General features: G+C 36.0%; 1 protein-coding gene across 1 annotated transcript in view; it reads right to left on the bottom strand.

The window, feature by feature from the left end:
- BIRC6 (baculoviral IAP repeat containing 6) overlaps positions 1-14,600 on the bottom strand; it is a 233,423-nt gene that overhangs the window by 203,792 nt on the left and 15,031 nt on the right. Inside the window, 1 exon segment of the mRNA XM_024732052.1 lies at positions 1,798-1,979. Within this exon segment, the coding sequence (XP_024587820.1) occupies positions 1,798-1,979 (182 nt within the window).

The following is a 14,600-nucleotide window of genomic DNA, read 5'->3' as shown; positions in this document are numbered from 1 at the left end:
CCATGAACAAAAGTAAAAGAGATAAAAATGTAAAGACATAAATGTAAAGTCCTCCAATGAGCTTTAAATACTCAAACTATGCAAATCCATAAGAGGGGTCACTAAGTCAGCAGGTAATAAAAAAAAAGTCCTTTGCATTGTTACCCACATATTCAATATGAACTACGTTAACAGAAATATTTGGGCAATATATGGAAAAGAACACATCCACACTAATCCAACCAAACCCAGGACCCCATTCTTTAGGCAAGACAGTAACAAACTAGTGTGATGCAGGAAAGGATGCCTGGGATGGTGGAAGGACTACAAACAATATTACGTGAACAAGAGAGCTGTAATTATTTATGTAGAAAGAAAGAAAACCAGCAACAGATATTATGAGCTGGCAAGGTGGAGGAGGTGGCAGAAGCTGGCTAAATATCTAGCATTTAGGTCAGAGTAGTAGGAAAAATATTGACTTGACAGTCCATTTCATATAAATGTTCAACTATTTTATTGTAATTCTGTAGTTCCTTTTAAAACCCAACAGTTTGATACCATCCTTCACTGTAGGCTACGATGTATATCCTTTATTAAGATATCACATGGTCTAAGTTCCTTAAAGTAGGAGAGGAAAAAATGTTCAGTAGAAGTAGAACTAATTAATTCTCTGTCCAAAGATTTTAGACATGCCCCCAGATCCAGATATTCTGATGACAAAAAGATGGCTACTCTGTTTTCAGAACTCAAACCTTTAGCAACATGCTTTCAATATTAACATATACTAGATGACTGTGATATGACACTAAATATGAAATCTAAGTAGATATACATTGGTACTTTTTTTTACAAAAAGCCTTCCAAAGAGGGAATAAAACATTTAAACTGCACTTAAAATTCACACATTAACACTTCTCATGTCCCAAAAATGGGAAATATGCTATATTGATTTTTATCAATCATATCAGTCTGCCAAATGCAAAACATTTAATAATCAACAACTTGGGATGAAGACAAATAATATCTCACTTTATTAGCGTGTACAGCATTATAATCTTTTATATTCTGAGATGATTTAAAATCTGATAAATTGGAAAAATGTACTTTCAAATTACATGATATGAACATCAACTCACACAAAAGGATTTAAGTTAGGGTAGACTTACAAATTAAGTAATGAATATGTAACACAGAAAAATACATATAGCTAAAATTTTAAACTGGAATTGTTAAGAAACATGATACATAGCAAAGATTACTGGTTGTCCATTACTATTTATTCCTTCTTTTTTAATATTAAAGAAAAAAGAACCACCTCAGCTTAATGTGGCCATGTGACTGAATTCTAGCCAATGGAGTAAATATGAAAAGGGCATATATGAAAGAGTTTGTAAAAGAGAACAAGAAAAATGATGGAGGGGAAGAGAGGGAAGGAGAGGATGAGGGAAGTAGGTGAAAGGAAAAGGAGAGAAAGAGGGTGGGTAACACTAGTGTGCACCCTGGCCTTTTGCCCATCTTTTCCTTATGACAGAAGTAATGAGACTTGGAGCAGCTGTCTTGGACTCAGGAAATGGAAGCTAAGTGTTGAGGTAAACAAAGCTGTCCCTATAACTTAGCCCAGTACTGTTACTGGAAAGAAACTACCCTGTTTAAGCCACTGTATTTTGGGGCCTCTGTTACAGTGGTATAACCTGTACAGTTCATACTTCTTTGTTTTTATAGGGATACATATATAATATCCTCAAAGGACAACCTAATTTCATTTAACAGCTAGTAAGTCTGAAACTACATTAAGTAGAAAAGCATATTGATACTTACCTCTGTGACAGGTAATTCAAGCTGAACCACATCATCCTGCTTTGAAACTGGAGTTTGCAGAGCAGTGTCTAACAACAAGATTCCATTAAGGTCCTTTCTACACCCTACTGCATAATCATCCACAAAAATAACTTTATCCACAGCAGAAATATACTGACATTTCACCTGTCCACCTGGTTTAGCTGTTAAAAGAACAAAAATTCAACACTTAAGATTTTAAGGCCAATAGTTCATTTAAAATAAATGTTTACATGGCAACTAAATATAATAATCTTTGACTGAAAAAAAATGCTCTAAAGCACATTAGAACTGATAAATTGGAATATGTACTGTAGCTTAAAGTAACAATATGAAATTATCAGAACTTGAAAACTATATTGCTGTTATAAGAGAATATCATTATTCCTAGAAATACACATGGAAATAGTAAAGGGTAAAGGAACATGATATACGCAACCTATTCACAAGAGAGCAAAAGTAATATGTATGTATGTGTGAGGGGGTGATAAGAAAATGTGGTAAAATATTTAAAATTAAAATTAGTGAAACTGGGGGTTTCCCTGGTGTCACAGTGGTTAAGAATCTGCCTGCCAATGCAGGGCACACGGGTTGGAGCCCTGGTCGGGGAAGATCCCACATGCTGCGGGGCAACTAAGCCCGTGCACCACAACTACTGAGCCTGTGCTCTAGAGCCCGCGAGCCACAACTACAGAAGCCCGTGTGCCTATAGCCTGTTCTCCACAACAAGAGAAGCCACCGCAATGAGAAACCCGTGCACCGCAATGAAGAGTAGCCCCCACTCGCGCAACTAGAGAAAGCCGGCACGCAGCAACGAAGACCCAACGTGGCCAAAAATAAATTTAAAAAAATAAAATATATAAATTTAGAAAAATTAGTGGAACTGGGTAAAAGCTGTAGAGAAGTTCTTTGTACTACACTACTTCAAAATAAAGTGTTTGGAAAAATTTTTTTAATATTCAATACTGTACAACATTGTAAATCAACTATACTTCAATTAAAATAAATACTCAATATTTTCTTTACATCTTTTTTCCAAAAGTCATTAAGCATAAAGTCAATGTGGACAGTTTCTAGGTAACTACCTCAAAAGTGCTTTAGGGCTTTTATATCTGAGATAAAATTATGGAGAATGGTTATAACCTAAGCTAAGAGAACTAGTAAAGTCTCTAGTTCAACTACCACTGAAAAAACAGTCAACTATCACTGACAATCAACGTCCCCTGAAGTTTCCGCTAAATCAATTTCAGAAGAGTATTTTAACAGAAATAAAATTTCTCAGAATAAATTAGAGTAGAATTTCAAGAAGTATTACAAAAGACAGTAAAACATAGAAGCTTTAAATACCAAAAATATTGGAAAAGATAACATCAATTTCTACATTTTAATTTATAAGAGATTTATAAGGAGACTAATGTTAAGTATTCTCCCATGAATACAGAGTCTCTGTAAAAAACACTTGAAAGAATGATCAACTATGAAATTTTATTGCACTAATGAAGAAACTTCTCTGGGAGCAAGCAATCCTGCCGCCAGTATACCTTATTCTAAACCCCCACCACGACGCTACAGAACATTCCTGATAGTAGTACGATTATTGCCTAGTGATACAAAAGCAGAAAAGAGGAGATAAATCAGGGTCCTACTCATCAACCTATAGGACAACTATAAAACATGTTATAATCAATTAATATTAGGATTGGCTTTCTTAATCCCAGATTATTACAGCTCTCTCAAGCTCCTGGAGATATTACGTAACTGATTAGGAACTAATTCATTATCTACATATAACCAAGAAAAATTCATGGAATTTCTATAGCTCATTTCCAGATCTTTTGGTTTGAAATATATGTTAGCATATAGGAAAATAATCTCTGTAATAAAATAAAACAGGAATATTTACCTAGCACTTCTGATCTCTAGGTAAAAATCACAAGAAATCATACACATTATAAGAACTGAGAGTAAAATTATGTAAGAACTTGTAAAGATAGTTTCAAAACTCATTAACTATAATTTTTTAAAATAGACTATCCTTCTTTACAGCAGTTTTAGGTTCACAGCAAAATTGAGCAGAAGGCAGAGATTTCCCATATGTGCCATGCCCCCCACACATAACTATAAAATTTTTAAAACCAAAACTACGAATTCTGTTTTATTGTTTTAGGGATAGGTAATTAGGTAAGGAACTGTAAAAACCATTATTTTGTGAACACTTTCCCAGAAAGGTATAAAATGTGAGAATCTACGCAAAGCTTTTCAACTGGGTTTCCATGCAACCCTAGAATTCCATATAATGTCACTAGAAATTCCTCAATAGATCTTGACAAAAAAAAGTCAACACTTTTTTGGAGCTTCTTATACTTTACAATATTAGCCCTCAAAGTAATGCACAGTGACCAAGCAGCCTTATTGGCAACTTCTTCAGAGGTCTTCCAGGCCCACAGAGCAGCATGTAATAGAACCGTGTTTATTCAGATGAGTCCATTCCCGATTTTTTGATCTAAGTTACAGAAGGCCATTTGTAAACAGTGACTTGCTGTACTACACACCAGAAAGACAGTAAACTTATTATCAGCCATACTACCCCAAAGGCTCTTTGAGTTCATGTGACCTCATCTTCACTAATTACATTAGCAAAGACCCTATTTCTAAATAAGGTCACAATCTGAGGTCCCATGTGCACATGAATTATACAACCCACCACACAAATTCTTTCTCTGAATCTTTTACTCAGCCTGAGAACTTTATTTCGAGAAAAAGAGCTTTGCTAATGTAGGCTGATAGTATGCTCAAGATTTAATTTACATCTGGCCCTAAACAAGTTTTAGATTTCTGTGAAGAAAAAATATCCTGCAATGAACAAAGAATATTTTATGGAACTTTTCACCTTCTAACACGTTTGGGCATGTCTTTTCTTACTTAATAAGAAATAAGACCAACGACACAAATTCTCTAACTTGGGATAAAAATGAAATCCATGTGTGCTTAAGCCTGACCCAAAACTGAGTATTTGTACAGCAAAAAAACAAGCACAGGTTTCACAATGAGAGGTAACAAGAGACATTTATTTTTAGTTATAAGAATAACAATTTTAAGTGCATAAAGGTTCATAAAAGAGATGAAACCAAGAAACCTATGTTCGAGCCAGGATGTGTCACTCAGTAAGAAAACACCTTTTCAAAGGTTTGTATGAAATTGTCTCTTAAGTTATACATTTATTCATATTGCTTTGTTCCATGGTTTTAGTAGTATTACTATGCAACACTGTTGATAAATTTTAATGCTGCAAATAACATTAACAAAAAACTTACAGGACTTCTCTGGTGGTGCAGTGGTTAAGAATCCACCTGCTGGGCTTCCCTGGTGGCGCAGTGGTTGAGAGTCCGCCTGCCGATGCAGGGGACACGGGTTCGTGCCCTGGTCTGGGAAGATCCCACATGCCGCTGTGCGGCTAGGCCCATGAGCCATGGCCACTGAGCCTGCACGTCCGGAGCCTGTGCTCCGCAACGGGAGAGGCCACAACAGTGAGAGGCCCGCGTACCACAAAATAAATAAATAAAAATAAATAAATAACTTTATAAAAAAAAAAAAGAATCCACCTGCCAATGCAGGGGACATGGGTTCGAGCCCTGGTCCGGGAAGATCCCACATGCCGTGGAGGAACTAAGCCCATGCGCCACAACTACTGAGCCCACGTGCCACAACTACTGAAGCCCACACGCCTAGAGCCCGTGCTCCACAACAAGAGAAGCCACCACAATGAGAAGCCCGCGCACCACAACAAAGAGTAGCCCCTACTCGCCCCAACTAGAGAAAGCCTGCATGCAGCAACAAAGACCCAATTCAGCCAAAAATAAATAAATAAATTTATAAAAAATAAAAAACTTATAACCTGTACTTAAACTAAACCTCCCAAGTTTACCTTTAAAAAACTTAAGTCCCATTTTGGCATAAGTTAGTTATTTAATAGAAATTTATTTTGTTTGCCTTATGAGTTTAAAATGTCTGAAAATAAATTTCTCAAAGAAAGATAAGTCATGCTTAACTAATGTTTAAATTTTCAAGAAAAGTTGGCTAAAAAGTCGTTTTTGGTTTTTAAATACAGGGGAAAAACTTTTACACCTACCCTCTACGACATGTTACACCTTGTTAGAATTTTCTATAGAAGATACTTGTAAAATGACTTTGAACCCTACATGGATAAAGTTTAAAAAGAAATTCAAGCAGAAAATTTTAATAGACGAAACACTCAAATTTCCTCCAACTATACCAGAGATCAACAAGCTTCTTATAAAAAGGTCAGATAGTAACTATTTAAGGCCTCACAATACATATGGTCTTTCTCACAATTACTCAACTCTGCCACTGTAGTGCAAAAGCAGCATGTAAATAAACGGGTATGTATGTGTTCCAGTAGCATTTTATTTGCAAAATCAGGAAACAGGTTGAGAGCTACCGAGGTGGCAGGCCATAGTTTGCAGACTCCTGACTGACACTAATGACTTGCATTAGTACAGATTTTCTTTTGGGGCAGGAGAAATTTCACAAAAATAGTAGGTTAAAAATTCACAGCCAGACACAATAAGCTGCTGAAACCTAACATAGAAAAATCTTGAAAGCAACCAGAGGATATGTTACGTACAAGCAAGTAATAATTACAATAAAAGCACATTTATCATTAAAAACCATGGGGTTTGTTAGGAATTGAACCATTTTTAAAATACTGAAAAAAGAAATTCTATATTCAACAAAATATCCATCAGGAATGAAGGTGAAATAAAGACATGCTCAGATGAGGGAACACTAAAGAGAAATTCTGCCAGCAAACCTGCTCAAAAAGAATCACAAAAGGAAGTTCATCAAAGAGAAGGGAAACTATTCAGAAATAAACTTAGAGTATCAAGAATGAGGGAAGAGGGCTTCCCTGGTGGCACAGTGGTTGAGAATCTGCCTGCCAATGCAGGGAACACGGGTTCGAGCCCTGGTCTGGGAAGATCCCATATACCGCGGAGCAACTAGGCCCGTGAGCCACAACTACTGAGCCTGCGCGTCTGGAGCCTGTGCTCCACAACAAGAGAGGCCGCGATAGTGAGAGGCCCGTGTACCGCGATGAAGAGTGGCCCCTGCTTGCCACAACTAGAGAAAGCCCTCGCACAGAAACAAAGACCCAACACAGCCAAAAATAAAATAAAATAAATAACTAAATAAATATTAAAAAAAAAAAAGAACGAGGGAAGAGCAACAGAAATGGTAAATATCTGGGTAAATGTAAGTGATGACTCTTCACCTCAGTTCTTTAAAATATATTTGACAACTGAAAGCAAAAATTACTACAATGCCTGGGGGTCTTCAATGTCACATATATGTAATAAATAAGTCAACCATAACTTAAAAGAGAGAAGGGTACTATAGGGCGGTATGGTTTCTATATGCCACTTAAAGTGGTAAAATAGGGCTTCCCTGGTGGCGCAGTGGTTAAGAATCCGCCTGCCAATGCAGGGGACATAGGTTTGAGCCCTGGTTCGGGAAGATCCCACATGTCGTGGAGCAACTAAGCCTGTGCACCACAACTACTGAGTCTGTGCTCTACAGCCCGAGAGCCACAACTACTGAGCCCTTGTGCCACAACTACTGAAGCCTATGTGCCTACAGCCCATGCTCCACAATAAGGGAATCCACCACAATGAGAAACCCATGCACTGCAATGAAGAGTAGCCCCTGCTCGCTGCAACTAAAGAAAGCCCACGCAACAACGAAGACCCAACGCAGCCATGAGTAAATAAAGTTCCCTAAATAAATAAATAAAGTGGTAAAATACTGACTCTAAATAGACTGAGAAAAGTATGTATATTGCAATCCTTCAAGTAACTACAAAAGCACATACAAATAATTAGGCAAAAGCAATAGATAAGTTTAAAAAAAAATCAAGCCAAAAAAAGCAGAAAGAAAAAATAAAGGAAAAAAGAGGAAACAAATAATCAACTGGAGTATCTAAATCAAAATATCAACAACTACATTAAACATAAATGGCCTAAGTATGCCAATGAAAAGATAAATTGAATTTAAACACACACACACACAAGCCAATTCTATGATGTCTACAAGAAACTTCTACCATTCTAAAAGGGTGTAAAAGGATGGAAAAAAGATATATCATGCAAATGTTATCATAGAAAGATGGAATAGTTATATTTAGATCAGCCAATGATCATAACAAAGAAAATCACCAGGAATAAATGAGGACATTACATGATAAAAGGGTCAGTTCATGAAGAACAAAAAGCAATCCTAAATATATATACACGTAGAACTTCAATATACATTCAGCAAAAATTAACAGAACTGAAGGGAGAAATAGGCATCCATAATTACAGTGGAAGACTTCAACTTTCAGTAGTTAACAGAACTAGTAGATAGAAAACAGTACCATCAAAAAAAAAAAAAAAAAAACAGTACCATCAACCCATGACATTTTTAAAATATTCCACCTATCAACAGTAGAATGCACATTCATTTCAGGTGCACACTGAATATTAATCAAGACATATCATATCCTGGATCATAAAACAGACCTTAATATACAAGAAGTGAAGTTAAAAGTATGTTCTCTGAGAGCCCAGAAATAAACCCATACACCTCCGGGTCAATTAATCTTCAACAAAGGATGTAAGAATATACAATGGGAAAAAGACAGTCTCTTCAGCAAGTGGTATTGGGAAAGTTGGATGGCCACATGTAAATCAATGAAGTTAGAACACACCCTCACACCACACATAAAAATAAACTCAAAATGGCTTAAAGACAAATATAAGACATGACACCATAAAACTCCTAGAAAAGATCATAGGGAAAACATTCTCTGAAATAAATCATACCAATGTTTTCTTAGGTCAGTCTCCCAAGGCAACAGAAATAAAAGTGAAAATAAACAAACGGGACCTAATCAAACTTATAGGCTTTTGCACAGCAAAGGAAACCATAAACAAAACAAAAAGACAACCTATGAACTAGGAGAAAATATTAGCAAATGATGTGACAGACAAGGGCTTAATCTCCAAAATATACAAGTAGCTCATACAACCCAATCGAAAAATGGGCAGAAGACCTTAATAGACATTTCTCCAAAGAAGAAATACAGATGGCCAATAAGCACATAAAAAGATATTCAACATCACTAATTATTAGAGAAATGCAAATCAAAACTACAATGAGGTACCACCTCACACTGGTCATAATGGCCATCATTAAAAAGTCTACAAATAACAAATGCTGGAGAGGGTGTGGAGAAAAGGGAACCCTCCTACACTGTTGGTGGGAATGTAAGATGGTGCAGCCACTAGGGAAAACAGTATGGAGGTTCCTCAAAAGACTAAAAACATAATTACCATATGATTCAGCAATCCTACTCCTGGACATATATCCAGACAAAAATTATTCAAAAAGATATATGCACCCCTGTGTTCACAGCAGCACTATTCACAATAGCCGAAACATGAAAACAACCTAAATGTCCAGCAAAAGATGAATGGATAAAGAAGATGTGGCACATATATACAATCAAATACTACTCAGCAAATAAAAAGAACAAAATAATGTCATTTGCAGCAACAGGGATGCAACTAGAGATTATCATACTAAGTGAAGTAAGTCAGAAAGAGAAAGACAAAATACCGTATGATATCACTTATATGTGAAATCTAAAATATGACACAAATGAACCTATATACAAAACAGAAACAGACTCACGGACACAGAAAACAGACTTGTGGTTGCCAAGGGGGAGGGGATTGGGGGAGGGATGGGGTCAGCAGATGTTAGCTATTGTATACAGAATGGATAAATAACAAGGTCCTACTGTACAGCATGGGAAACTATATTCAATATCCTATGATAAACCATAATGGAAAAGAATATTTAAAAAAAGAATGTATATATGTATAACTGAATCAGTTCAGTGTACAGCAGAAATTAACACAATGTTGTAAAACAACTATACTTCAATAAAACAAATAAACAAACAAAAGGTATGTTCTCTGACCATAATGGATTTAAGTAGAAATCAGTAACAGAAATATAATGGGAAACCTCTAAATACTTGTAAATTAAACAACATACTTCTAAATAATCTTTAGGTCGATGAAGAAGTCTAAACATTTTTAAAAGAATGAAAATGAGGGAGTTCAGTTCCCCATGGTCTAGTGGTTGGGATTCGGCGCTTTCACTGCCGTGGCCTGGGTTCAATCCCTATTGGGGAACTGATATCCCACAAGCTGCAGCGCAGCCAAAAAAAAAAAGAATGAAAATGAAAATATAATATCAAAACGTCATATGAAGCTAAAACAGGGACTTCCTTGGTGGTCCAGTGGTTAAGAATCCGTCTTCCAATGCAGGGGACGTGGGTTCAATCCCTGGTTGGGGAACTAAGATCCCACATGCCACAGGGCAACTAAGCCCTCATGCCACAACTACTGAGCACACAGGCCACAACTAAAGAGCCTGCGTGCCACAACTAGAGAGAAGCCCATGCACCACAACGAGGAGCCCACATGCTGCAACTGAGACTCGATACAGCCAAAAATTAAATAAATAAATAAATAAATTTTAAAAACAAAAAGAAGCTAAAACAGTGATTAGAGTAAAATTTATAGGAATTGAACGCTTATACTGGGGTGGGGAAGAAGGCCTTAAATCAATAACCTAAGCTTCCTACTTAAGAAAACCAGAAAAAGAGCAAAACAAGCAAAAGAAAAGAAACAATAAAGATAATAGCAGAAATCAGTGGAAGTGAAAATAGAAAAACAACACAGAAAATCAATATAAGCAAAAACGAGTTCTTTGAAAAGATCAATGAAATTTATAAAGCTGTAGCAAGACTGGCAAAGAAAAAAAAAGAAGACATAAATTACCAATAATATCAGGAATGAAAGAGGAGCTAGACGACAGATTCTGTAGACATCGAAAGATAAATAATACTATGAACATCTCTATGCACATAAATTTGACAACTAAGGTCACCAAAATAAATAAATTTGACACTACAAATGTTAAGAAGATAACTGAGGAATAATACGGGTAGATCTATACACATAAATTTTGAAACATTAGTGAGATTCCTTAAAAACCACAAACTACCAAATTATCCAAAATGAAACAGATAATCTAAATTAAGGAAAGTGAATTCACAGTTTAAAACTTTTCAAAGAAATCTCCAGGCTTACCTGATTTCTCTGGAGAACTTAAAAAGTAACACCAATTCTACACAATCTCTTTCAGGAAACAGAAGAAGAGGGAACACTTCCAAACTCATTTTATAAGGCCAGATTTAACCTGATATCAAAACTAGAAAAAGACAGTACAAAAAGAGAAACTGCATACCATTATTCCTCACGCAGATTGATGCAAAAATCCTCAACAAAATAAAAGCAAATGGAGTTTAGCAATATATAAAAATGACAATACACCAGGACCAAGTAGGGTTATCCCAGGGATGCAAAACTGGTTCAATATTCAAAAATCAATCAATGTAAGCTATCATGATAATTGCTTAAAGAAGAAAAACCACATAATCAACTCAGCAGATGCATGTGGCAAAATACATCTTTTCATGATTTAAAAAAAAAAAAAAGCCCTCAGCAAATTAAAAGGTAATTTCCCCAGTCTGATAAAGGACGACTACAGGAAGTCTACCACTATCAAACACTTATTGGTAAAAGACTGAATACTTTCCCCCTAAGATCACGAACAGGACAAGGATATTACACTCTCACCACTCCTATGCAATATCATGATGGAAGATCTAGCCACTGCAATAAGAAACGGGGAACCAGACAGATTAGAAAGGAAGAAATCAAACTGTCCCTATTCACAGATAACATGATTACCTATGTAGAAAATCCCAAAGAATCTAAAAAACAAACAAAAACTCCTAGAGCTAACGAGTTGAGCAAGGTTTCACTGAACAAAGTCAATACACAAAAATCAAACAACTGTATTTCTATATACTAGCAATGATCAATCTGAAACCAAAATTTACCCCCCAAATTAACAGTCTACAAGAGCTCTAAAAACATAAAATAAAATACTTAGATATATATCTAACAAAAGGTATACAGAACATGTATGCTGAAAAGTACAAATGACCAGTGAAAGAAATCAAAGAAGAGCTAAATAAAACCATGGTCACGGAATGGAAGAGTCAACATAGCAAAGATGCCCTCTATAAATTTAATGCAATTTCAATCAAAATCCCAGCAGGAGTTTTGAGATATAGATAAACTGAGTCCAAAATAATTTGAAAAGGCAAAGGAACTGGAATAGCCAAAACAATTTTGATAAAGAATAAAGCTGGACAAATCACATTATATGACTTTAAGACCTGCTATAAAACTTATATTACCACAAGAATGTGTGCTACTGGAAAATGTATAGACACATTAGATCTATGGAACAGAACAGAATCCAGAGACAGAACTGCATAAACATAACCATCTGATTTTTTTAAATGATTTTTTAAATTGTGGTAAATTATACATTACATAAAATTTACCATTTTAACCATTTCTAAGTGTAAAGTTCAGTGGCATTAAGTACATTCATGTTTTGCAACCATCACCACCATCCATCCACAGAACTCTTTCCATCTTGCAATACTGAAACTCTATAACCATTGACACTAACTCCCCACCTCCATCCCTATAGAACCTGGCAACCACTATTCTACTTTCTTCTGTCTCTATGAAATTGACTAAGTACCTCATGTAAGTGGCATCATACAGAATTTGTTCTTTTGTGACTGGCTTATTTCACTGAGCATAACATCTTCAAGGTTCATCCATGATGTAGCATGTGTCAGAATTTCCTCCCTTTTTAAGGCTAATATTTCATTGTATACATACACCATATTTTGTTTATCCATTCATCCACTGATAGACACGTGGGTGGCATCTACTTCTTGTCTAGCTGGGAATAATGCCACTGTGAATATGGCATACAAATGTTTCTTCAAGACCCTGCTTTCAATTCTTTATACCCAATACTCAAACGCAGAATTTCAAGTTCATACAGTAATTTTTAATTATTTGAGAAACTGTATTACTCAAATGTGGAATTGCAGGTTCACATGGTAATTTTTAATTATTTGAGAAACTGCATACTGTTATCCACAATGGCTGCACCATTTTATATTCCCACCAGTATGGCAAAAAAGGTTCCAATCTCTATATATCCTTGCCAACACTTACTCTTCTTTTTTCTTTTTTGATAATAGCCATCCTAATGGGTGTGAAGTGATACCTCATTGTGGGTTTGATTTGCATTTCCCTAATGATTAACGATGCTGAGCATCCTTTCACGTGCTTGTTGGTCATTTGTTTATCTTCTTTGGAGAAAAGTCTATTTAAGTCCTTTGCTCATTCTTTAACCAGGCTATTTGTTTTTGCTGTTGTTGACTTGCTTCTCTGTAATTGTCTAAATATATCTGCCTATATCTCTGGATATCTGATTGGCAAATATTTTCTCCCCTTCTGTGTTCTGCCGTCTTACTCTCTTGATAGTATCCTTCAATGTGCAAAAGTTTTTCATTTTGATGAAGTCCAATTTGTCTACTTATTCTCTGGGTGTCTGTGCCTTTGGTATCATATCCAAGAAATCACTGTCATATCCAACATCTTGAAGCTTTTCTGCTTTGTTTTCTTCTAGGAGCTTAAGAGTTATAGCTCTTACACTTAAGTCTTTGATCCATTTTGAGTTAATTTTTGTATATGGTGTTTTGTATATGTTTGACTATGGTGTATATAATTGTATAATGGTCGAACTTCATTCTTTTGCATGTGGATATCCAGTTTTCTCAGCACTATTTCTTAAAGAGATCGTCCTTTCCCCCTTTGGATGGTCTTGGCCTCCTTGTCAAAAATCATTTGACCACATATGTAAGGGGTTACTTCTGTGCTCATTAGTCCATCAGTCTTTATGTCTGTCTATGCCAGAACCACATTGTTTTGATTACTGTAGCACTGTAGTAATAAATTTTGAAATCAGCAAGTGTGAGTCCTCCAACATTTTTCTTTTTTTTTTTTTTTCAAGAATGCGTTGGCTATTTGGGGTCCCTTGAGATTCCATACAAATTTGAGGATGGATTTTTCTATTTCTACAAAAAAATGTCATTGGGATTTTGATAAGGATTGCAATCTGTAAACAGCTTTGGGTAGTACTGACTTCTTAACAATATAGAGACAATACCAAATGCTGGCAAGGATGCAGAGCAAGTGGAACTCATAAATTTCTAATGGAAATGCATAATGGTACAGCCACACTAGTTTGACAGCTTCTTATAAAGTTAACATACACTTACCAAATGGCCTTGCAATCCCACTTCTATGTATTTACCCTAGAGACATAAAATCTTTATTCACATAAAAACTTGTATTCAGGTGTTTATAACAGCTCTATTTATAATTATCAAAAGCATGTCCTCCCAAGACTGACTGACTAAATAAATGGTGATACATTCAAATAATGAAATACTATTTAGCAATAAAGAGGAATGAACTATGGATACATGCAACAACTTGATGATTCTCACAGGCATTATGCTATGTGCAACAAGTCAGTATCAAAAAGTTACATACTGGGGCTTCCCTGGTGGCGCAGTGGTTGAGAGTCCGCCTGCCAATGCAGGGGACACGGGTTCGTGCCCCAGTCTGGGCCCATGAGCCATGGCCGCTGAGCCTGTACGTCCGGAGCCTGTGCTCCGCAACGGGAGAGGCCACAACAGTGAGAGGCCC

This window comes from Neophocaena asiaeorientalis, unplaced genomic scaffold, assembly GCF_003031525.2.
Source record: "Neophocaena asiaeorientalis asiaeorientalis breed wild unplaced genomic scaffold, Neophocaena_asiaeorientalis_V1.1 scaffold18, whole genome shotgun sequence".
Taxonomy (NCBI): domain Eukaryota; kingdom Metazoa; phylum Chordata; class Mammalia; order Artiodactyla; family Phocoenidae; genus Neophocaena; species Neophocaena asiaeorientalis.
This window is presented reverse-complemented; position numbering and strand designations above follow the sequence as displayed.